This window comes from Myxocyprinus asiaticus, chromosome 50 (genome assembly GCF_019703515.2).
Source record: "Myxocyprinus asiaticus isolate MX2 ecotype Aquarium Trade chromosome 50, UBuf_Myxa_2, whole genome shotgun sequence".
NCBI classification, from domain to species: domain Eukaryota; kingdom Metazoa; phylum Chordata; class Actinopteri; order Cypriniformes; family Catostomidae; genus Myxocyprinus; species Myxocyprinus asiaticus.
The window spans coordinates 22057211-22082892 of record NC_059393.1 but is presented as its reverse complement, the minus strand read 5'-3'; the positions used below and the strand labels follow the sequence as shown (position 1 = coordinate 22082892).

Genomic DNA, 25682 nt, shown 5'->3' with positions numbered 1-25682 from the left:
ACTGTAACTTAATATGTGGAAGCCTGCTCTTTTCCATGGAAAACCCCCAGCTTCCCTTCCTTGTGTTTAGGACATAAACACTGCATGCATGAAAGAATGTAAGGGAGGGGGAGTTTCTGATATTCAAAAACGGATCCTCTTGTAATATGTTTGTTTTGCTGGGAAGTTGTATTTTGTATTGTACAGTTGGTATTGTTCCCTGAGTTGCAGGTGTGTCTGTATGTGAAGTGTAATTGAATGCACCATTTCTTTTAACAGACATCTGAAGTAGTACCATCAATATTTGTAGAGGAAAGGACACACTGTAGACTGATCTTCATTGTCACAAGAAGGTGAGTCTTTTTTTTTAAGAGCACATGGTCTGCCTGAAGACCTCTGACACAGGATGTGGTTTGCTAAGTGAAACAGTGACAGACCAAGATTAAGATGTGAAACTGCTATTGATGCGTAGTGTACCACCTACTTTTTTCTTAATATTCCATTACTTTTTCTTTATTCCACAACATGAGCATACATTCATAGACTGTTATAAAATGAGGAACTTCTGAAAGGAAGCAAAAAAATGTCTTAAAATGAGGAATTAGCACATGATATAAAGAATAAGACTAAACCCCTCCATAACATAACACGCTATGTTGCTGTTTAAACAATTACTTGGTTATCAAACCACGCCTGTTACTAAACACTGGAAACTTCAAGAAATCTTTTCCCAAAGGCTGTAAATTATTCAAACATCTACCTCCAACCCACCCAAACCAAACTGAATTCTACAAATGTGTGTACCTATGAGGATAATCAGACCACACTTAATAAAGCAGCTAAGACTTCTAAGCAAAGACTTCAAAGTGTACAGAATAAACAATGATATCAGTCCTTGAACTGCCATTATCCACACAAACATCTGTTCTGGAAAACACAGGGTCTGCTGTCCTGTTCACGACATGGAATATACTTAAAGTGGTAGTTCACCCAGAAATGAAAATCCTGTCATTTACTAAACGTCAGGTTGTTCCAAACCCGTATGACTTTTCACTGTAGAACACAAAAGGAGCTTTCAGGTGAGCTATCCCTTTAATAAAGAATGCAAATTTATGTTTGTCCTGCTTTTATCACGCAGTATGCAAACAAAAGCTGTTGGAACAGATGGGAGATAATGTTGGCCTTCCGAGTTCTGTAACTGGCAACCATGATTCAACAAACCAGAGAGGCAAAGCAAGTGGAAACCCATTCCCTTTGCTGTACTTTCAGAGAGACAATCATGTTTAGTCAGTTTGAATCATAATGGTGTGCTGAAAACAAATGATAGAAACAAGGGAGATTTGTGAAAGATCAAATCATGAAGTCACATGGAATCAGAGGGTTCAAGGATTGGATGGATGTTCACACCCATTTGGAAAACAAGTCAAATACATAACACTGACAATGCACTATACATTGCACACACATTGTTTTACTCAGTGTAATTTTAATGGCACTGTTGGAAGAATGTTATCTCTCTGATCTACAGGAAATGGTGGCCTACCAGTACCCAGAGTGTCATAAAACCTCTAGAAAGTGTGAACTGAGGGTTTATGAAATTAAGCACCCATAAATCAGGCTATAGCAGCTGTTAGCATTGTATGTAAACAAAAACACACCTTTGTATGTAACAAACACAGTAGCTGTGTCCCAAATGACACACTGTGCACTGACACTATACAATATGCACTCAGCCATGTAGTATACGAATCTTTAAAGTGTAATATCATCCCAAATGGAACACTTAAGTTTTTTACTACACGGAAGCACATTTAACTCACTTTTGTCAGGTTTGGTCTTTACAGAAGTTCAGTAGTTGCCACATTCACCATTATAACAACTGTTTTGTGATGCCAGTGTCACGGTAAGGTAACCTCACCCCTTCCGCTATGTAGCGCAAGTGCATGAAGTGTCCAAAATTCCACACAAATGGCATCATCCTGGTACTCGCAATACACTTCTTTTTGTTGCGTTTTCATTGTAAACATACTACTCACACTTCAAAACGGTGTAGAATAGTGCAGTAGTATGAGAGTTAGGATGCACCATGTAATTATTTATATTTGGCTCCATGCCCTAATTATAACACAAGCACTAGAACCCTGATATTATATTCCTGTGATTTATAGCCATTTATTACACAGGTCTCTGGAACACTCGATTTTGAGTGGTCAATGGCACCATCTAGCTGTCTGAGCAACAACTGCACAACCAGGGATTAAGACATACCAGATCGGTTATCAGGGTATTGCGAATCCTCTTCCCTACTTCTAGGATGGCTCTGCGATTTCTACAAGTAAGCAAATAAAATTATTTTAACTCACATTAATATGTCATGTCCATTTATTTATTTCTTTGGCGAGTAGTCTTGTAATAAGCTGGACAATGAGCAGTCAGTCATTTTGGCAAAATAAACACCACCAGAACACTGATGCAAACCAGAGGTTCAAATAAGCTGTTTAGCGATTTCTTCTCACATAATAACTTCATTTTCATTGCAAATCAATATTTCATGTCCATTTACTGATTTATTTTGCAAGGAGTCTTATAATAAGATGGATAATGAGCAGTCAGATGGTTATTTTCGCAAAATAAACACCAACAGAACACAACACAAACCAAATGTGGAATTCAGCTGTTCAGTGAGTCTTTCTTTCTTCTCGCATAATTACATAATTTCAACGCAAATCAATATTTCATGTCCATTTATTTTTTATTTGGTTAGTTGCCATGTAATAAGCGGTATGTACAGTCAGCCAGTTGTTCTCGCAAAATAAATCCCTTCAGGATGATTCAAGACCTGATCAACCTGTCTGGGATTATTTTGCGATAACAACCGGCTGATTGTACATTATCCTTTACTTATCACACACTCTGCTGGGACAACAACATATTTAAAGTACAGACCTCTGGTGTCATTAAACTGCATCTTAAAGGAATAGTTCTCCCAAAAATGAAAATTCTCTCATTATTCACTTACCCTGATGCCATCTAAGATGTGTATGACTGTCTTTCTTCAGCAGAACACAAATCAATATTTTTAAAAGAAGATAGAGCTCTGTCAGGTCCTTATAATGCAAGTAAACAGGTGCCAGCACTTTGACGGTCCAAAATTCACATTTAGGCAGCATAAAAGTAATCCACATGACTCCAGTCAATCAATGAATGTCTTCTGAAGCAAATCGATATATTTGTGTAAAAATAAACCGATAATTAAAACTTTAACTGCCCAAATGGCTTTACATGACATCAGGAGTGACCATGTGTTTACACGCACAACAATACGCTGATAACTACCAAAAATCAGTATATTCAAAAATCAGACCACGCAAGTAAACCATGTTTACATGAGACTTGAAATCATCTGATTGTTCTCAACTTTTTATGTCAAAACGTAAGCATTCATGTGCACAACCGTTGCACATATTGGATAAGCCAGAAAGAACGCTAGTAAAGGTGTTTACATGCAATGTGAAATTGTAGAAATGGGCAAAATTACAAAAATCAGATTTACAAACATTCATAAACATCTCAAAGACATCTGCTGAATGTCTTATTGACATTAATAACATTAATATTCATGAGGTTTGCCACTTTGTGACATCAACCCCCTCCCAAACTGTCCCCACCACTTTTTTAAAACATTGACGCCCATGGACATTTGACATACTTATAGACATACGGCTTATAGACAAATTGTAGACGAGCAAACAACATTAAAAATAAATCTTCCAGATGTATGTATGCTTTCAGGAAACTAGATTATTGCCCATAACACCAATTTTTGCGTTGCATTTAAAATCTTTTACTGTCGTTCTCCAAAGAGCTGGGTTTTTTTAGTGTAGTCTCCCCCGTTCAAACAATGAAACATCTGTTTGTAGAGTAGGTTAATCATTATACTTCAGGCAGGTGTGTTGCCAATGGCTACCTGTCATGAACTCCCTTGTGTTTATCCCATCACCTTCCCTTTATGTTTAGACTACATTTCCCTGTATGCATCTCTTTGATTACACTCACCTGCCCTCCATCTTCCGCAGTTTCCTGTTCCCTTATTACCCATGTGTATATATATATATATATATATATATATATATATATATATATATATATATATATATATATATATATAGCCCTCATGTTCCCCTTAGTCTTTGTCGGTTCTTGTTTGTTTGTTAGCATGTTAATGTATGATGTTACTTACCTAGTTAGCCAGTAAACTGCTGTTATATTTGATTTCCCTTTTGCTCCAGTGTTGTAGTTTCTTCTTCATCTTTTGAGTTCCTTAATAAATAGTTCTGCAGTTGGATCCCCACTCTCTCGTCTCATCCTTCCCAGTCTCATAACAGAAGAACTGACCAAAATGATGGATCCAGCTTCACCCATGCGTCGTCTTCAGTGGAGGCTTACTTTGTAAGGTTCTGGAGCTTGTCCTTTCAGGTGATCTGAGATGAGAGAATCCTCAGGGCCATGCTCTGGTTAGGACTGAATGAACCGGTGAATGAGATGGTCTCTTTGGAGTGCGACGGCCTGCCCCTTGGTGACTTCATTACTAACATCGTAATGGCTGGTCTTCTGCATTCTACTCCAGTGACCAACCCTCTTGCAGTGGCTTCCACGGCTCCTTCCTCCAAGCCTTCCACGGCTCCTTCCTCCAGGCCTTACTGCCACGGCCAACGAGCCCATGCCCACGCCTGCCATGGCCAATGAGCTAGTCCTTGAAGCCCCGTCCGTCTCATAGCCAGCGTTGCAAGCCCATCCTTCCCAGAGCCAGCGTTGCAAGCCCCGCCCATTCCATAGCCAGATTTGGGGGGGGGGGGCCTTTGGCTCCAGTGGTCTCTGAGCTCCTTTCAGCGGAGTCCACTTTCTCCCCAGCCTCGGTGATCTTGGAGATGCCTTTTGAGCCTCCCATGGCTCTGCCCTTTGAGCCTCCCATGACTCCACCCTTTGAGCCTCCCAAGAACACTGAGGTCATTCCCCAGTCACTGCCCGTGCTCATGACCATGGAGGTCGTTCGCAAGTCACTGCCAGTTTCCACGACCACTGAGGTCGTTCTCCTGTCACTGCCCATGCTCACGACCATGGAGGTCGTTCCCCAGTCACTGCCAGTTTCCACATCCATTGAGGTCATTCCCCTGTCACTGCCCATGCTCACGACCACAGAGGTCGTTCCCCTGTCACTGCCCATGCTCACGACCACAGAGGTCGTTCCCCTGTCACAGCCCATGCTCACGACAATGAAGGTCGTTCCCTGTCACTGCCCATGCTCATGACCATGGAGGTTGTTCCCCAGTCAGTGCCAGTGCCCGTGAACACGGAGGCCGTTTCCCAGGCACTGCCAGCATTCCCGGCCACGGAGGCCGTTTTCAAGTCGCTGCCAGCGTCCCTGACCATGGTGACTCCACCCTCAGGGTCTTCCACGGCTCTGCCCTCAGGGTCTTCCACGGCTCTGCCCTCTCTCCCAGAGACTCCTCCTCCAGCGGCTCCGCCCGTTCTCCCAGAGACTCCTCCTCCTGCCTACCTCAGTATACAGCCTCAGGAGGCTGCATTTTTTAGGCTTCAGACATAGCTGTGTTTATTACAGTTACAGCTAAATCAGATCAGTATGTTCTCTAAAGAACAGCTGGTGGACTTTTATGTACATGCTACTTTGAGGGAATTGAGCAGTTTATTAACAAATAATATTAAAGATCTGGTGAATCACTTTCATACAAGTAACTTTGCATTTTTAAAATGCTATCTACAAATTGCTTGCAATGTAGTGGTGACTGTAAATTATGAAACTCTAATATAAAACTATTTCATGCAACAACAAAAGAAGGACAACAGCATGCAATGTGCATTTCTTTTTGAGCATTATCTGTTTGATCTACAATGCAAAAAGTTTCCATCTCGACAGGAAGTGGAGGTCACTCACAATCCCATGTGAAAGACAGTCTTGTGGCAGGTGCTTCAGCCAAAGTGACCTAATTAATTTTATGGTCATGCTGATCATTCTTGTTCAGTTCGATTCTTGTTTTAACATTCGTCCGAATTGGACTGCACTGATGGGAACTTTTAGCCCCAAAACTCTTACACTTGTTAAAACCATGAGAACTTGTGCATCTTTCTTCTCTGCTTGCATCACAACATGATCATCATTGTGATCTTAGATCTGAGTCAGATCTGGTGATTGCACTGCACAATAGAACTACAGATGATATCATAAACATTGGAGGAGCAAGAAAATAAACTATCTGCACACAGATTAGTTCTTGAGCATGTGCTATGAAACAATAGCAGTGCATTTTCATCACCTCAATAGATGTAATGTAATTTCTATGGTGCTTTATTGTAATTTAGGTCAGGGAAGAATGATGTTTCGTACCAAAGTGTGGTTTACCAGTGGATGAATTTATTGTGCAGAATGTAGGTGGATGAGGTGCTTCTCATTTTGCTCACATACTGTAAGCCTCACAGCCTGACCTTCATACCAGTATATATAAACTTTAAGATTCAAATGAACTTCAACATAAAGTAAAAAACACACATATAAAAAAAGAGTAAAAATCATTGACTTTTTTCTGTACACTAAAAATATCAAATGTGGAGTATGTCGTGAGATCATCATACATAAAGCAAAGTTGATATGCTTTTATGCAGATTTTAACCCTTGTGTGTCAATTTAAAAAAGTTACTCAGAGGTCCTTAGAGGACAAAAATGTCCACGTCAAAAAACTGCCATAATAATATTATATATTAATATTATTTTCCACTTTCAATGAGTTAATGTTTTAACCAACATCAGTCCTGATGATAACTACCAAATATTCATTCATTTTCAGGATTTTAACCCTTTAAATGCCAGTTTGTTTACATAATGCAGCTGTTGTTTTTTACACACACACACACACACACAAATTTCTCAATGCACACGTATAAAACACACTCTGACATCCATACCAACACACCCACACAATGTTAGCTGCATCATTTATTCAGTTGGCCTGCAGTGCTCTATAATACAGCAAGCAGAAAATAGGAAAAAAGCATGTAGTTGCTCCATAGGCTAAACATGAGAAAAATGGCGCCATCTGGTGGAAAATATTAAATATATAAATTTTGAAGCCAGGGCTCCGGAATGAAAGCATAATATCATAGAATTCATGATATTACTCTTTAATGGCACTGGGATCAAATATTGCAGTTTTAATGGGTTTCAATGGGGACATTTCTGTCAGAGGATTCAGAGGATTTTTGCTTTCCACAAAATAAAAGCTTTAAAATAAAGTTCACAATGAAGCAGTACAGCAATGTTTAAAGGGAGCAACAAGAATAGGTTTATGTCTTTGCAAAGAACAAACATCATCTGAAAGTGTAGAACTGTTTCAATAATAATAAAAAAAAAATAAAAAAAAAACTCAAACAAGGATAGTAAGATGAGCTCAATTTTTAGTTATGCAGATATACAAACGAGGAGAAAGTAGATGTTGATCATTAATGCATGCATATTTATAGTTTTTTCCATTTAAAGTTTTTTGCATTAGTTCCTCATAAATAACATCATATCATTACGGGTCTTCAAAGGGCGGGTCCCTTTCGTTTAGATCTTTTGTGTTTACTGCTAACACTGACAGTGCCGTCGAAAATAGTTTTCAGAATTAATTATTTAACTTAATTTTGTCTTGTTGTTGGAGTCGACTTTCACCGTTTGTATTCGCAATGGATTAGATCCGGATTAAAATGTAATATCGCCCTTTTGTTCGTCGGATACACCCATATAAAGAGTCTGACTCTTCTCACCACCATGTGCTGTTTAATTAATATTGCATCAAAATGTTGAAGAATATTGTCAGCAAAACATCTTTCTTATCTCTCATCCTGTTGGTCATTAATGGTAAGTCATATGTCTTATCGGCTTTTGCTTGTTTGTTCCTAAAACATGCATATAGTTATTTATGCCTGTTCTCCATTAACACTGTTCATGCTCTATAGCTTATAAACACTTTATTACATTATCATTATGCAAGGTTTAAAAGTGTGAACGTGTTTGCGGTTAACGGACAGAAACGAGATAAGCGGACTTGCTCACTGTAACAGAGTATTTACTTGAGCATTGTAGAGCATTTGTATGATGTAGATATAATTGGGAATCTGTTTAGATTTGACAGTGTTAATATCAGTTAATACTCATAAAATGTTGACCATCCACCATTTAGTTACCACTACCAGATCAGTTGTAAACAAGATGGCAAGTGGTTCAAAAGAGCACTTATCTCCAACTGAAAAGTAACACTAAACATAACTAAATTAATTATAAAAAACAATTATTACCATTTCCGTTAAACACCATAATGGACTGCAACAATCCAATGGCTACTCTGCTTAAGTGTAATGCACAGCAGCAGATCTTAACATTCATTAATGTATTGGTTATATAAATATAAATATTGGTACATGTAAAAATTAGAAACAGAATTACGGTTGACACTGAATGTCTTTTACAGAATCAAAATATTTCTCAAGACCAAGGAAGGTATAGTGTGGAATTTATGTTACAGCCTCTATTATCAGTAAACACTCTTAATTAATTAATCTGTCTGAATAATTGTTCTTCAATGTTGTTCCAGGTGTGTTTGGTGTTGATACAGATGGATTGAAGTCAGTGTCGGTGATGGAGGGAGATTCTGTCACTCTACAGACTAATCTTACTGTAATACAGAGAGACGATCAGATACTGTGGATGTTTGGACCTCAAGAGACTCGTATAGCTGAAATCTATAAGCAGATCATTGATATGTTTGATAGTAATGAGACATTTGGAGACAAACTGCAGCTGGATTATCAGACTGGATCTCTCACCATCAGAAACATCACAATCAAACACTCTGGACTTTATAAACTACTGATCATCAGTAACAGAGGAACTTCATACAAGAGATTCAGTGTTTCGGTTTTTGGTGAGTTACTGTACACATCAGAAACCTCTATAAATGTTTAAAAAACGTATACAGCAAAGTGAGGGTCAGGATCAATATCATCCTCTTAAGATCACAGACAGTGAATCCATTGGGATCATCATACACACATTGTCTAAAACATAAAATAACAGTCCTCTAGTTCGCATATAAAGTCTTAGGATTACTTCAGATCATACATAGACCATTAGTGATCTGGTAGTAACTGTAATTAATTGTGTTTCATCAACTGATTGAGAAATGATGAATTAATACTTTTTAAAACTGCTATGTTATACAGTCTTTATTCACAGTTTTCTGTAAAAGATACTTATATTATTTCATGTTTTCCAGCACCTCTTCCTGTTCCTGTCATCACCAGAGACTCTTCTCAATGTTCTTCATCATCTGAAAGTTCATCTAAATGTGTGTTGGAGTGTTCAGTGGTGAATGTGACACACTGTGGCAATGTGACTCTCTCCTGGTACAAAGGAAACAGTTTATTCTCCTCCATCAGTGTGTCTGATCTCAACAGCAGTCTCTCTCTACCTCTGGAGGCGGAATATCAGGAGAACAACATCTACAGCTGTGTGGTGTCCAATCACATCAGAAACCAGACTAAACATCTCAACATTACTGAACTCTGTCAGACGTGTTCAGGTATGTGAACAGTTGTTTTATTTTGTTTGGGTTGGAATTTTATTGAAGGATTATTACAGGTCAACAATATAGCACAGTATCTATGATGTGATGCTGTTTGGTCTGCTTTTCTGTTGCTTTTTGGCTCTTATATAAAGCTAAATGTTCACATGACAGTTTACACAAGGTTAACTAATAAGGTTAACCATTTCTGCTGCTCCAAATTTAAATTAAAACCCCACAGAGTGTACACAACTAAATTTTCGTCTGAAAGACTCTCAAAGGGAAAGTTCCTCAATGATGTCATATCCACCTTTTCACTCATAACAGAGTAACAGCGTCCTCTTTCTGCTTGTCTGAATGTAACACATCATAAGAAAGTGGCTGAGTACTGAATGGCATACTACCATACTACTCATATTATTTCTGCCATAGACACATATAGCAAACGTAGTAAGAGTAGTATGGGTAGTATGCCATACAGTACTCAGCAAGCGTTTCACCGCTGTTCAAACACTCATCCCCATCATTACTGAATCCCCGTTCTTTGTGGTTTTATTATTACAGTTTTATTGAAGCCTGCTATTTTAACTGACTAGCGTTTACTAGCATTGTTTGGTAAGTCAGAAAAAATAATATAAAAATGATTAAGGGTCTTCCATTATACCCATATCTGCCACATCACGAATTTCATTCTTAAATGTATTTTTGTGGGTACAGTCCATCCAGAGATTGCTTATAAACATTAACGTTGTCACGTTTAAATGTGTTGTTGTTCATGTTTTGTGTTCATATCTTTTATTTTTTAGTTTAGTTCCTGTTTTATAGTCATGTGTTCATGTCATGTGATTTCGTGTTCCCACATGTGATCTTGTCATGTGTTTCCCCTGTTCATGTGTCTTGTTTTCATTGGTTCATTGTTTGAGTGTCTTGTTTATTAGTCTTGTCTTGTCATTGGTTCATGTTTTAGTAGTCTTGTTATCTTGTTATTAGTTTAGTCTTGTTATTGGTTGTCATTGTCTTGTGTTTGCCAGTGTCCTTGTATTTAAGCCCTCATGTTTGCCATTGTCTTTTGTCAGGTATTGTTTGGTGTAATGTTGTTCAAGTCAAGTCATGTTCATGTTCATGTTCATGTTCATGGTTATGTTTTGTTTTGGTTTCACATTTGGATTTCACATTCTGGAGTTTAATTCACGTTGTAAATAAAGAGCACTTGGGTTCTCACTTCATCATCTTCGTCTGCCTGTCGTTGCCAGCGAATGTTACAAATGTGTGGTGGATAAAACACTTAAATAATCAAAGAATATGAATAATTATAAGCACACAATATCTCAGTAAAATGTGTTTTAGATTGCAATCGAACAAAATATTAATGTGTAAATAGCATGTCATAGCTCCACCCTCACTTTCGGCTGCCCTGAAACTGCTGACTCTGCAGGTGGATACTATTGAATCAAACAGTTGTAATATGTTACCAATATGTAATCCATATGTAATTGTGTAATTCAGGTGATTTATTCAGAGTGATTGCCTCAGTGATTCCTGCGGTACTTCTGGCTGTACTCGCAGTGGGGATGTTCATTCTCTACAAGAAACACAGAAGAACAGGGCAAAAAGGCAAGTCTTACCTTCATCTTTTGTAGCAGGAAGAAATGGATTGATCTGTATGTCTATATATGTTTATTATTGATATTAAGGATTGAGGGGCTAAAGTACTATTTGATGTTTTATTCCTGGCTTTAGGAAATTATTTTGAATCACCTGTGCATGCAGCGGAACCAGTTCAGACAGAAGAGGAAGAGGTACAATACGCTGAAACAACATTTTATAAACGAGTACAAAACAAGGTGAGATTTTCATGAAACACCAGCTTTCATCATCTCCACAATCACACCAGATAAAGAAAGATAATGTAGCTTTGGACACTTTTTTTTGTTTTTTTTGTGCAACTTTATTATTTATAAAAAATATTTTTTTATATATTATCTGCTTGTTGATATAGAACAAAGATTCACTTTAATGTTCTAGAGATAACATTCCCACTGTTTTAAGAATATTAGAATATTTCTAGATCACCAGAACATCTAATTAGAATTTGTGTTACTTAATATTAGAATATTATGTGCAATAATGGATGTTTAGACCTTAAAGGTGCACTCAATATATATGTAGTACTGTGCAAAATTTTTGGACCTTGTAAAAAGTGTTGCATAAAGAGGATGTCTTCAAAAATAATGCCATAAATAATTTTCATTTAGCAATGAACATCATAAAAAGTTCATTAAATGTAAAAAAGCTAAATCTGTATTTGTTGTGACAGCCTTTGCCTTCAAAACAGCACCTGTTCTCCTAGATACACCTGAACGTAGTTTTTCTTAGTTGTAGGCAGATAGGATGTTCCAAGCTTCTTGGAGAATTCACCACACAGTTCTTTTTAGACACACATCTGTTTAGACTGTCTCGATTGCTCCTGTCTCTTCATGTAATCCCAGACTGACATGATGTTCAGTGGGGGGCTCTGTGGATGCCATGCCATCTGTTGCAGGGCTCCCTGATCTTCTATTCTATTCTAGTTGCAAAAAGAATGTTTAGGTGTCTAAAATGTATATTTCCTATTGACACAGTAAAATTGAAGATATAAATAACCATCTTAAGACAGATGCTTTTGTGAAACATCTTATGTGCCTAAGACTTTTGCACAGAACTGTATATATATATATATATATATATATATATACGTATATACAGTATATGTGTGTGTTGTATTCAGGGTTGGGAGGGTTACTTTTGAAATGTATTCCACTACAGATTACAGATGCTGTAAAATGTCATTTGTAACGTATTCCGTTAGATTACTCAAGGTCAGTAACGTATTCTAAATACTTTGGATTACTTCTTCAGCACTGGTAGATTTTTTCACTTGTTTTGACTATAAAAACTCTGTCAGTACAGTAAGACAAAATACACATGTTAAAAATACATTCTCTGAAAAACCGAAATATCTTATGCAGTGTTGTTTCTAAAACAAGATAAATCAAACTGATCTTGTTTTAAAGATTTTTAGATATTTTTACAGGAAAACAATAAAAAAATGATCAAGAATGCGATTTTTTTCCCTAATATCAAAGGTCTTACAAGAGAAAAAGAAATTATGATCTAATGTGCATTTTCTTGATAAAAAAATATGATCGTGTCTGGTAACATGTGCATGTAAAATGGCTAGAAACAGCATTTTAACTTAGCGTAAAGCTGACAATTTACACAAGGTTTATTTCTATTTCTTCTGCTCCAAACTTACTTCAAACTTACTTCTCTGTCTGCTCGTATGAATGTAACACATCATAAGAAAGTGTTTCACCGCTGTTCAAATGCACTTTGGATCGCATCATTTATATGTATAAATGTTTTCCATCTGAAAGGACTAAATATTAAATGAAACAAATGACAATAAAATGCAAAGTAATCTCTTCAGTAATCAAAATACTTTTAGAATGTAACTGTATTCTAATTACCAATGATTTAAATTGTAACTGTAGTGGAATACAGTTACTTATATTTTGTATTTTAAATACGTAATCCTGTTACATGTATTCCATTACTCCCCAACCCTGAAGTTACCGATGCCAAAATATAGCCCTAGAAAGGTGGCAACATCATGATTTTGTTTTTTAGGAAGGTCTATTACTAAAATCAGTTGACTTCAGCACCCTTTGTTCCACTGTTGGTATGAGTCCAAAATGGAGGAAAACACTTTTTTGTGCTATTTTTCCAAAGATGGAGTGCCTATAACTCCAGAAGTATTGAAGATATATTTATATCCTTTTAGTTTCTGATTCTGAACAAACTTTCCTTTTTGCATCTTCATTTCAAATCAAAATCAAATCACTTTATTGTCACACAGCCATATACACAAGTGCAATGGTGTGTGAAATTCTTGGGTGCAGTTCCGATCAACACAGCTGTCGTGACAGTGATGAGACATATACCAATCTACAATAACATCAGATTTACACAACACAATTTAAACATCTGATATACACATAATTACACTCAACAATATACAAATAATAACATACACTGTACAGTATACAATACGCTTTTTACTATATAGATACACATTATTCAATAAAAAAAATATATATATATAAAAAAGTATATATAGTATATATAGAATGTACAGTATTGTACTGTATTGACATTCAGGCTGTCGGTTGATAGTAAGTTGCCAGTGTGTTATTAAGAGAGAATATAATATAATAATAATATAATTTATGACAGTCCGGTGTGAGATATAAGAGTAAGGGTAATAAAGTGCAGTGCTGATGTATTTTGATCGTGGGAGATCAAGAGTTCAGAAGTCTGATTGCTTGGGGAAAGAAGCTATCATGGAGTCGGCTGGTGCGGGTCCTGATGCTGCGATACCGCCTACCTGATGGTAGCAGTGAGAACAGCCCATGGCTCGGGTGGCTGGAGTCTCTGATGATCCTCTGAGCTTTTTTCACACACCGCCTTGTATATATTTCCTGGAGGGAGGGAAGCTCACCTCCGATGATGTGTCTGGCAGTTCGCACCACCCTTTGCAGTGCTTTGCGGTTGTGGGCGGTGCTATTGCCGTACCAGGCGGAGATGCAGCCAGTCAGGATGCTAAATTTGAATGTGGTTAAATCCCCTAGATATGGGTCTCTCAATATGGCTCCATGTGAACATTTTTCATTTTGACCTATTTCCAATGGTTGAAAACCAAATGTGGGTCACACTGTATATGAAGCTAGTTTTTCTTGCCCAGCAAAACAAAGTTTCTGAAGTAAAAATAATGTTGAAACTAGAAATGTACCCCTATTTATTCACATTAAAACAATACTGTCAAAACCTCCAAAAACACACTGTTATTAATAATAAGCGGCATGTGGCTCTCCAGTCACTCCAATACCTATATCTAGTGTTTAGATTTCATAAATGTACAACAGGTCTGGAATGCATCATTAGGAGCACTGAAGGGGCTTTAATACTTCTCAAACTTTGGAAAAACAGCATGCAAAATGTATTTATTTTTGCTTATTTGTATTTGTTTATTTTTGTCCAATTTTTGGAATCACACCTTTGGCATACAATACAGCAAGGGGTGCTTAAGTCAACTGATTTTAGTAATAGACCTACTTATCGCTGAAAAGAAATACAAAAAACTACATTTTGAGCCAGAGACCTCAGGTTGAGTTGACAGAATGACCCTATAATATTTTCCACTCTTAAGCTTAGCAACTTAGGAACTGCACAAAATTTACATTTATTTGCATAGAGAAATGAATGTCTTACAGCTTATTGAGATGTTAGATGAGTGCTGTTTTTTGTTTGTTTTTTTTTTTTTTTGTCTTGTAAGAGTTGAGAATCAGTGTTTTTGTTGTTGTTGTTGTTGTTTTTGTTGTTGTTGCATTCACAGACATTTTCACATTATCAGCTCTGGTTTGTCAGATGTGTCACTGCAGCATCTAAATTCTTTAAATTGTGATAACTTTTAGTGATGTAAATAACACTGAACACAAGGTCTAACTACAGATTAGTGGTAGTTAAAAAGATGTTGTTCAACAGTATGTTTTTAGCTGACGAATGAACATCATCCTTTTTTTCTTATCTTCTGTTTGTATTTCCTTACAGATGGCTAATGGGACAGAAGAGACGATATACATCAGCGTCATCACATGAGACACTGATCAAAGAAACAGCAGGATCTCATTTCACCACAGTACTTTTGTACACCCAAATCTGTTTGGTTTATAACACTGGATTGTGCAGAAGAAATACTGAATGACCAAATATGTGTATCTGGATTAATTAGGGGCCAAACACTGTTAAAACTCTGCCCATTACAGTGGCTGCCATCTTGGATTATGACGTTTACAGTTTATGCTTTTCATGGGTTAGCATGCCAACCAGTGCTTTTGTGTACTCATGCTAAACTTGTGATGTCTCTTTGGCAGTGTAAAGATGTGACAGCCAAGTGGTTCAGTGGGTAAAGCAGTAGACTGTGGCTTAAAAGGTCGTGAGTACGAATCCAGCAAAGAAGGGTTTTGAAAATTTTAGTTCTGTTGATCTCTGTTGAGTTTTCATGTTGTACTTATTATAATGTAAGCCATACTTCACTGCATAATTCCTGCTTCAATTCAAAGTTACAGCTTTGCTGTAACAATGTTTTCTCAGCAATCATTACAGTATGTTCTCTCAACTTTCAATGTCTCTTTGACATCAGTCACACTTGTCAGTTGTGTAGCGCTCTGGCACTGTTGTTAGAGCTCTGGATTATGGTTCTGGAGAATGTTAGCTTGAGTCCTGCAAAGACTGGTTTTAAAAATTGTACTTCTGTTGAACTTTGAGTCTTCATGTTGTGCATACTACAGTGAGCCTACATTGTAGTATGCAAAACATGATGACTCAAAGTTTTCTTCACTAATTAATTCCTACTTCAATTAAAAAACCCTTAGCTGCAACAACAAAAAATGTTCAACAGTAGTTATGTACTCTTAACTTAGAATGTCTCTTTGGCTATGTTCAGACTCGGAATCCGATCTCATGATTGACTGTCTGCACTGTGTATCGCAACTGATCAGATCCAATTTGTGTGTCCCATGGCTATCGTCATTTTCTGGCATATCTGCATTGGTTGCAATGATGTTGTGTCAGTATGCGAAAAACAACATGGAGGGGAATGGAATAGAGATTTTAGCTTATAGCATGGCAATGTGTACCTGCGGCGCTGGACTACGCCATATGAGGCAGCAGCAGAGATGGAGGAGGCTGACATGCGCCGCTTTATTTCATGCTGCCGTCTCCACCGGTATCATAGTTCAAAGCGGTGTGTGGTCAAGACAGAGTAGCAGTGACTGGTGCAGTAGTGTAGTCTAGGGCATACGCAGGCATATGCCATATGCCCACCTATCTTTCTTAGGATTTTGCATATGCCCACCTAAAAAAAAGTGATGATACATATGGTGCCAGAACAACGAGTAGGCTTTTTCAATCTACTAACGCGATGCCGCAGCACCATTGAGTGAATTGTGTTTTTTATTTTATTTTAAAAAGTGTACAGAGATTCTCTCTAAATGCGCACGGAGCTGCGGGAGGAGGGAGCGCAACTGATGGCACTGGCAAGACAGACAGTCCGTCATTTCAGACGTGATTGGATATTTTCTAACAAGTCATATTTTCAATTTCAGTAAGGGGTGGGACATTTCCAGCGTCCCTGGAGTAACCATAATTTGCACTGTAATTTCCCTGCTAAACATATATATATATATATATATATATATATATATATATATATATATATATATATATATATACATATATATCTTATGCAATTAAACTTTGTGCAAATACAGCATGTTATTGCACAAGTGCCAATTTTTGATGCTCTTCACAGATGCTGGACAACTGTCTCCCATAATTATATACATTATAAAGGTATGGTCTTTCATAAGTTCACAGTATGCCCACCACACCACTGCTCATGTGGTAGCCACCTTTGATGAAATGATGTGACTGTCGAACTTCAGAATGCATGCGGGAAGATTCCATTAATAATATTCTCAGCTAGACCTACACTCCACCACCACACATCTTATATTCCCCACCACTGCCAGCATGTTTCCTTCAACAATGTGGGACGTATAATGTGTCTTTACGTAGCATGAAAAAGTGACCTACGGCAAATAGCCACTTGAGATATGATCAGAGCGGATTTCCGGAAATTTGATTTGAATTAGTATTTCAAACCACATATGAATGTAGCTTGAAATTAATTTGTAAAAATCTTATTTCGTGTGTTTGCTGGTCAGACTTGCTAAATATAATCATATTCCAATCAGATATGCACAAAAATCGGATATGGACAGACAGTCTGAACATAGTCTTTGACATCAGTCAGACTTTTTGATTGTGTGGCAGAGTGGTTAGAGCTCTGGACTGTGGTTCCAAAGAATGTTCAAGTCCGATAAAGGACGAATTAAAAAACTTTACTTCTGTTGAACTTTCAGTCTTCATGTTGTGCTTACTATTATGCAGGCCTTACTTCACTGCTAAATGTCTGCTTAAATTCAAACCACAAAACATTTATCAGCAAGCATTTTGTACTCTCAACTTTGAATGTCTCTTTAGCACCATTTATACTTGTCAGTTGTGTGGTGCAGTGGTTAAAGCTCTGGGTTTTGGTTCAAATTACTGGGTGAAACCCAGAATTGATCCCAGCCTCTAGTCTTGTTGTGCCCAATCATTGCTGCTTGCAGCTATAGTTTTACTTTGTTTTTCATTTCTACTCATTTGATATTCATTCCACTTTTTATTGTGAATTTAGTATTTTTTGCATCTGTTTAAAGGTGTTAAATAGATTGTTAATGGTGTCTTTAATTTCAGTTTGGGAGCCAGAGATATTTAAGCCTGAAGCCTGAAGGACTGTGTTTCTTTTCTAACTGAAAGAACTGGACTGATTTGTTTTTCTTTTTTTTTTGCATATCCAGATTCCCCTATGACGAACAAATAAACATTTGCATTCAGACCCTGTGAGAGTCACAACAGTGAGCACAAAAACAAGCTAAAGCTTATTGAACCACTGATGTATTAACTGGAGAGACAAAATATGTAAAATAAGTTAAATTAATTACTCTGCACATTATATGGCTTCTGATTTATTTTGATGTATCTAATGCTATTAAGTTCAAATTAAGTTTTGGACTGTACCTTAAAATAAATACATGTTACTTTATATTTTACATTCCACATTATTGCATGTGAACTGCATGTGAACTTGATTTTGTTGCTCTTTTGAAGAACTAGAGCTGACAAGACATGCATGTGTCATGCATTTTTCGCACATTAAAAAAGCCTGTGGGCTGTCCCTCCCACCTTTCATGTCAAGATTGGGCGGATTACTTTAAGAAAGTATTCTGGGCTGAATACTAAATACTCTTTCTAAAATGTATTCAGTAAAGTATTCTGAATACATCACATAAAAAGTAACGTATTCAGAATACTTTTAGAGTACATGTTTAAAAAGGCAAGGCACAATTGGTAGAATTACATGTGATATGTCATTATTACATTATCTGAAGTGCTACTTTTAACTAATCTAAATTAATATGAATAGCCTGTTTCTTTAAATTAGATGTGGAGTTGGTCACTTATGTTTTGTTGTTGTTGTTGTTGTTTATGGAAGGCGGAAGGACGGAGAGGGAAAAATCAAGGGTTTCCGATAAGGCACTTACACACTAGGGACAGTCATTTCATTAAGTGTTAGGTAAATCCCAATATTGTATTTACATATAGAAATGTCATCTTTGGTTTTCACAAATGTGAAAAAAGAAATTATGCTTTTATCATAAACCTTCTTTTTCAGTTAGCAAAATACCATATTCATAAATGCAAATTCTCCAAATGCAAACCGCTCTTTTTGAGGTTCAAACATGAAATGAAAATGTATTTGGAGTCCACTGAACTTTCAGAAAACCTGAAAGCAATAAGATACTTATTATATAATACTGTCTCTTTGTATGATGTCTTGGGACTCATTTTGGATTGAGGTGTTTGTAGAGAACCCTGGCCTGTTTTGTTATCATGTTGGGACAATAAAGAAGAAGAAAAAACACACTAGGGAAAGCTCAGACGGAGCATTTGACGCATGAGTGCGTAAGGTCTGTTTGGACGGCGTGTACCACAGAGGGTAGAGGCAGTCAAGGATAGAGATGGCTATTTAAAATATTACTTCTTTATAATGTACCAGTAAACATTGAAACTCTTCTCTAGGCTCTCTCTCTCTCACTCTCTCTCTCTCCACAATAACTATCTCTTTAGCCTGACAGTGAAAGATAATATTGGACAGGGACTAAATACGCCACATGTTTGAATTTGTCCGCCATGTTTTTTTCGATTTCACAGCGTGACTAGTCCTGCCTCTCCGAGATTCCTATTGGTCAACAGATGCTTACACCAGCGTGCGTTGCAACTAAAGTTGAGCTTCACTATTGGAAACCCTTGCGTTTTTCCTCTCCGTCCTTATAACGCACCATCCCCACTGAAATCAATGCATTCGTAGAGTTCTCTGACACAACATAACTCTAATGTGTAGGCGCCCTTAACCCAAATTCAAGACCGGCGCCAATCGGTCTGCGCAGTGCTGCATGAAGTCGAACAGACCTTATGATTTTAACTAGGCTTGCTTGCATATTTCTATATATTAATTTTATTTTCTATCTCTTTTATAAACGACACTTTTATTTTTGGGTGCTTTTGATTCTTTTACTCATCCTCTGTTTTTTGTATTGTTTCATATATTTTTGTGAATCACTTTGTATGAGATGTTTTTTAAAAAGTGAAATATAAATATTAATATGCCTGTATGTTACAATACGTGTCACACTGAACTAGCCTCCCATATGTCTATAAATTTAATTTAATTTGTGAGCTACAAATTTTACAGTAGTTTTACACTGAGTTTTACAAGTTTTTCTGTCATCGTTTGGACTCTGATCTACATTAAGTCATTTTCCCTCTTTCAGTCTTTGCAGCAGGCACATGCAGAGGGGTTGGCTCTAGAGGCATGAGCCCCTGCCCTTTTGCTGAAATAAATGAAATAAAAATTTTTTGTGTAATAATAGTATTTAGTAATAATAGGCAATATTTGAAATGACTGCCCCTCAAAGGTTTAGCGCCCCTGCCCCTCAAAATGTCTGTGAACATTCCTGTTTGCAGTACTTTCTCCCATATTTTACCTGTTCATATTATTGTTGTTAATAACTGCTATTCCTCAGCAGTTCTTCATTATGCAAGTTTTCTGGTGTGGACGTGACTCTCCAAACGCTTACTCCGTCTTTAAACAGCAACAATTACAGAAAACAATGTATCATGTGCTCAAATGTTCTATTTGTGTAAAAATGTGGCTGTATTGATAGGCTACTGTTCCACAGCTGACAGCACACTGATTGTTAAGATGACAACAGTGTACCAGTGCAGTTGCCATATGTTCAATCCGGGAATCATGAAAAAGACTTTATATTTTCATTAGTGCCTACCATCAAACACTTTGGTGGCCGTGTTCCATTTATAAAATATCCCAAAAACACAACCCGCGATTCTATGATTTTAACCCGTGATTGTGTTTTCAAATGAGCCCAATTTGGAATGAAACCCTGGCAACACTTTACATAAAAACTCTTCACAAAAACAATCAAGTTTCCCACTTGATTGACAATAATTTATTTCTATGACATCTGCCATATTTTGTGGCTATTCTGAATACAGATGCTTGAAAGCATAACAGGGACTGAATACGGTTAGCCTACTTCATTTTTGTATTCTGAATATGTAACGCTGTTACATGAATTCCATACAGCCCAACCCTCAGGCACAAAACCCCCAACAACCTGCTCTCTTTCCAGTGATCTGTCTTACCTTTCTGTATGATAGCAGAGCAGGTCTTTACACGCCCTATCATGCCATATCATTTTACACTGAAGAGTCAGTAGGCAGAAATTTGGCACAGCTCTTTGTACTGTTTGTAGTTATTTTTTGAAGATCTTTCTGTTTTTTTTTTTTCCATTCACAAGCACATATTTCCTTTATTTCTTAGCAAAAAGAATGTGAGTGTTTATTTTTTATACCTGAAGTCTAATTAGTACCCCATTCTCTTTATCAAAGTGCAGGCATTGCAGCTGAATTCCTATAACTGCTGTATATTTTCAGGATGAAGTGTGTGGCAAATGCAATGTTTGTGGGTTCTTATTTTCACATTGTGCACATGATCTCAAATTATAGCAGAGTTTTGGTGAAGTATCACGAGGCAGACACTCTTTAGTGTTTGATCTGCTTTTGTACTTGGTATGGAAACTTGGAAGATGGCCCTTGAGGGTAAATATGTTATCTTTAGCAAAGTGTGATCAATTAATGAAAATAAAAGCCTAACTTTATTTTTTGTAGAATCATATTTCCATTGTAAATTGCACATGAAGCCAAAGGTCTATTGTAGGCCACCTTGTGTCCACATGAGAAAATACATAGTGTGAGTGAGTTTCTCTTTCTCAAGTGCAGAGTGTGAGCAGTACTGCTGCGTGCAGAGCCCCTGTGAGGAAAAGGAGGGAATTTATTTTCTGAATTAGTTTTGCATAACAATAAATGTTGCGCTCCCACAACATATAATGAAGGGGCCCATTACAGAGTCCCAAACACAGCACAGAGGCCCCTGAAATGCCATTGTTGTTGCATGATTGTGTTGACCAAATCAGTTTACTAAAGTCACATGAAAGTTTCTGGAAGCAGCACCACACTGTAACCTGTTAATATTGGTGCCGAAATAAACATGCGCTGCTCATATCCAGCAGTATGTGCAAAACAAGTATGATGGTGTCTTTGCTTTCGCCTCCTCTTTAACTCTTCTGGATCTGACGTAATAAACAAGTACTCCAACGGCAGTCATTCCCATCATAGCATAAATCAATGAGGGGGTCACACTCTCAGAAAGAATGTAGACAGAATCTGCAGGAAAAAAGACCAATATTATGAAGAACATACCTGATAAAATTGCTGTTTTTAATAGTCTTCTGATAAGAGGATGACCAGGTAACAAAATGTTGCCCAAAATAGCAATCTCCTAAGCAACCAAATTGGCCCGGTTGCTAGGGAGGGTAGAGTCACATGGGGCAACCTCCTCGTGGTCGCTATAATGTGGTTCTCGGTGGGGCGCGTGGTGAGTTGTGCGTGGATGCCGTGGAGAATAGCGTGAAGCCTCCACACACACTAGGTCTCCGCGGTAACACGCTCAACAAGCCACGTGATAGGATGCACGGGTTGATGGTCTCAACTGAGATTCATCCTCCACCACCCGGATTGAGGCGAGTCACTACGCCACCACGAGGACTTAGAGCACATTGGGAATTGGGCATTCCGAATTGGGGAGAAAAGGGGAGGGAAAAAAAGGCTACTTGCCAAATAAATAAATAAACGGGCATGAAACATTGATTTGAATTTAAATTATTTTATTAGCTTAATTGTAGGTATCACAGAGTATACAAGAACTAGAAAAGATGACTCGCCATACCTGGATGAGCGGTCTAATATGACTTAATCCCCTGATGTGCGGTTGTTACTCAGAAATATCTAGATGATGCCAGTAACCCCTCAGAACCGAGTAGACCTGTGTAATAATACCTGAAATCTTCCCCTCCAAAGCAGCTATCAAATCATGTTCAAATTCAAATATGGCACGTCATTTGTCGACAATCACCACTGGTTCTTGTGTGTGTTGTGATAGAATGCTACAGGTCAGTTTGATTATGCAGAATGGATCATTAAATTTGATAAACTGCATATGGGTTTGGAATGACATGAAAGTGGGTAAATAATAAAATAACTTTCATTTTGGGAGGAAGCTTTTCCTTTAAGTTGACACTAACACATACCTGAACACATTTGACAGACTTCTTTAATGTTGAGATGTTTAGTCTGGTTTCTGATGGGATTGGACACCACACAGCTGTAGATGTTGTTCTCCTGATATTCCACCTCCAGAGGTAGAGAGAGACTGCTGTTGAGATCAGACACACTGATGGAGGAGATTAAACTGTTTCCTTTGTACCAGGAGAGAGTCACATTGCCACAGTGTGTCACATTCACCACTGAACACACCAACACACATTTAGATGAACTTTCAGATGATGAAGAACATTGAGAAGAGTCTCTGGTGATGACAGGAACAGGAAGAGGTGCTGGAAAACATGAAATAATATAAGTATCTTTTACAGAAAACTGTGAATAAAGACTGTATAACATAGCAGTTTTAAAAAGTATTAATTCATCATTTCTCAATCAGTTGATAAAACACAATTAATTACAGTTACTACCAGATCACTAATGGTCTATGTATGATCTGAAGTAATCCTAAGACTTTATATGCGAACTAGAGGACTGTTATTTTATGTTTTAGACAATGTGTGTATGATGATCCCAATGGATTCACTGTCTGTGATCTTAAGAGGATGATATTGATCCTGACCCTCACTTTGCTGTATACGTTTTTTAAACATTTATAGAGGTTTCTGATGTGTACAGTAACTCACCAAAAACCGAAACACTGAATCTCTTGTATGAAGTTCCTCTGTTACTGATGATCAGTAGTTTATAAAGTCCAGAGTGTTTGATTGTGATGTTTCTGATGATGAGAGATCCAGTCTGATAATCCAGCTGCAGTTTGTCTCCAAATGTCTCATTACTATCAAACATATCAATGATCTGCTTATAGATTTCAGCTATTCGAGTCTCTTGAGGTCCAAACATCCACAGTATCTGATCGTCTCTCTGTATTTCAGTAAGATTAGTCTGTAGAGCAACAGAATCTCCCTCCATCACCGACACTGACTTCAATCCATCTGTATCAACACCAAACACACCTGAAACAACATTCATCATAATGTGAGAATATCTTTGAACCTACTCCCTCAAACCTTGCAAATCGTGTGATATGATATGATGTGGTTTCTTTCAGTGTCTGTTTCTTTTGAATTTTGGCACATAAACGTCTTTATAGTGTTTGAAGTTATAAACAGTGATTTAAAATAGGGAAAATGCAATAATATGTGTTGTCACAAGTCATTCAAATAGCCAAACTGATACTGGATCGCTTGAGCTGGTGACCATTGATGCTCATGAAAACCTTTTAAAAGATTTGATACTTTCTGCTTTAACTACATTTAAAATGACATTTTAAAAAATCATGATAGGAATAATAGCCTAAATTACACTAAACATCTTACCTTTCACACAGATGAGACACCAGATTAAACAGCACTTGTTTGAGAGCATTTTGGAAGAGTGTGGGTTACTGTGGTTTCAGTCCGCAAAAATAACATGATGTGAAGACTCAGCCAACGGTTGCTGTCTTCAGGTTGGTGATGCTGCTTTTTCTAAACTTTATGGGAGGGTTTGACAGTAAAAGATCTTTACTTCTTAATTTTGAGCCCTTTAGGACATTTTAGAGCGCCATTTTGCATCTGTCCGCGATGTTTTCTATGTAAATATGCATCTCTAGTAGGATCATTGCGTATTTTTGACACCTTGTCAGGTAAAAAAGAATGTCAACTTTTAGAAGACTTTATCAAGACAACTTCAAAGTTTGTTATGACAAACTGGTCATTGGCATCAGACTTTTTTTGTTGTTGTTGCTAAGCAAAACAAAAATGAGGGACAACTTTGGTGTTGTGGGCAGAAGAATGTGTGAGAGGTTCATACTGTTTGCGTGTGAGAGGCTGAACATTTCCTGCGCTGTGGTTAGATCTCTCTCAACTGCCTTCTGTCCACAAAGTATGCAATCAGACAACACTCTAACATTTGTCAGAAATGCCATAGTTCTTCTATTTGTAGCAGTAGTAGTAGGCCCACTTAAACGCGATCCACCTTGATCTTAAGATGGTGTATGCAAGCAGATGAAATAAAGCTTAATTAAAAATTGCAAATACTAATAACTTGCTTTATTTCCTTTATTTGTCTCGGGTAGCCACAGCTTCCATCTAATCTCTGAGACAGAAGCATAAGAATGTGTTAACAGTGTGTGAGTAAACAGGGGAAATGTGCCACAGAGACAAAGTGTTTACAGTTTTCAAGAAAATTATTAACCTATGAATTGCTTACTTATAGATGTCTCTGCATGTTAAGATGGCATAGGAGAAGTTATTGTAACAGAAATAGTTACATACTTCATCTTTAAAATGCTGTACATTCTTTCAGGGTTTTTTTTGCGAGGGGTGGTGTGAAGTGGTTCGATCCCCCTGGTACTGGCTGTCAGTACGATGGGGAGCGGGGGGGGGGGGGGGGGGGGGGGTTGGTGTGTTTGTTGAGGAGTGGTTAGGGCCCTCGCAAAACCACATAGCCCCCACCCTCAATCAAAGGAGAACATAGCAGAAACCGATCTGCTATGGTGGGGGGGGGGTACCTAGGAACAATTAATTGCTATGGCAAAAAACATCAGGGGCTTAAGCCCGCCAAGCCCCCACCCCCCTTGCAACGCCACTGCTTTGTTCAGCTGTTGTGTTTCTCCAGGGTGATTTTTGTTTGCCAGTAATC

General features: G+C 37.6%; 2 protein-coding genes across 4 annotated transcripts in view; one reads left to right on the top strand and one right to left on the bottom strand.

Moving 5' to 3' along the window:
• The window catches only part of LOC127438826 (natural killer cell receptor 2B4-like), a 162529-nt gene extending 144187 nt beyond the window's left edge, over positions 1-18342 (top strand). Inside the window, exons 1-7 of one of the 3 annotated variants that reach the window (XM_051694710.1) lie at positions 194-332; positions 2163-2314; positions 8625-8954; positions 9306-9611; positions 11100-11207; positions 11334-11437; positions 15243-18342. In XM_051694710.1, the coding sequence (XP_051550670.1) occupies positions 8669-8954; positions 9306-9611; positions 11100-11207; positions 11334-11437; positions 15243-15290 (852 nt within the window). In that variant the 5' untranslated portion in view covers positions 194-332; positions 2163-2314; positions 8625-8668 and the 3' untranslated portion in view covers positions 15291-18342. Of the gene's footprint in view, positions 1-193; positions 333-2162; positions 2315-7587; positions 7892-8624; positions 8955-9305; positions 9612-11099; positions 11208-11333; positions 11438-15242 lie in introns of those variants that run through there. The other 2 variants (XM_051694709.1, XM_051694706.1) reach the window with 2 other exon arrangements.
• Positions 18343-18473: 131 nt separating this feature from the next.
• Positions 18474-24713, bottom strand: LOC127438842 (uncharacterized). Its single transcript, XM_051694751.1, has 4 exons — positions 24377-24713; positions 23684-24013; positions 23027-23332; positions 18474-22103 (listed from the first exon to the last, which is right to left on the bottom strand). Exons 1-4 carry the CDS (start codon positions 24423-24425, stop codon positions 21937-21939), a joined length of 852 nt encoding a protein of 283 aa, XP_051550711.1. The 5' UTR covers positions 24426-24713; the 3' UTR covers positions 18474-21936.
• Between the last annotated feature and the right edge of the window lie 969 nt (positions 24714-25682).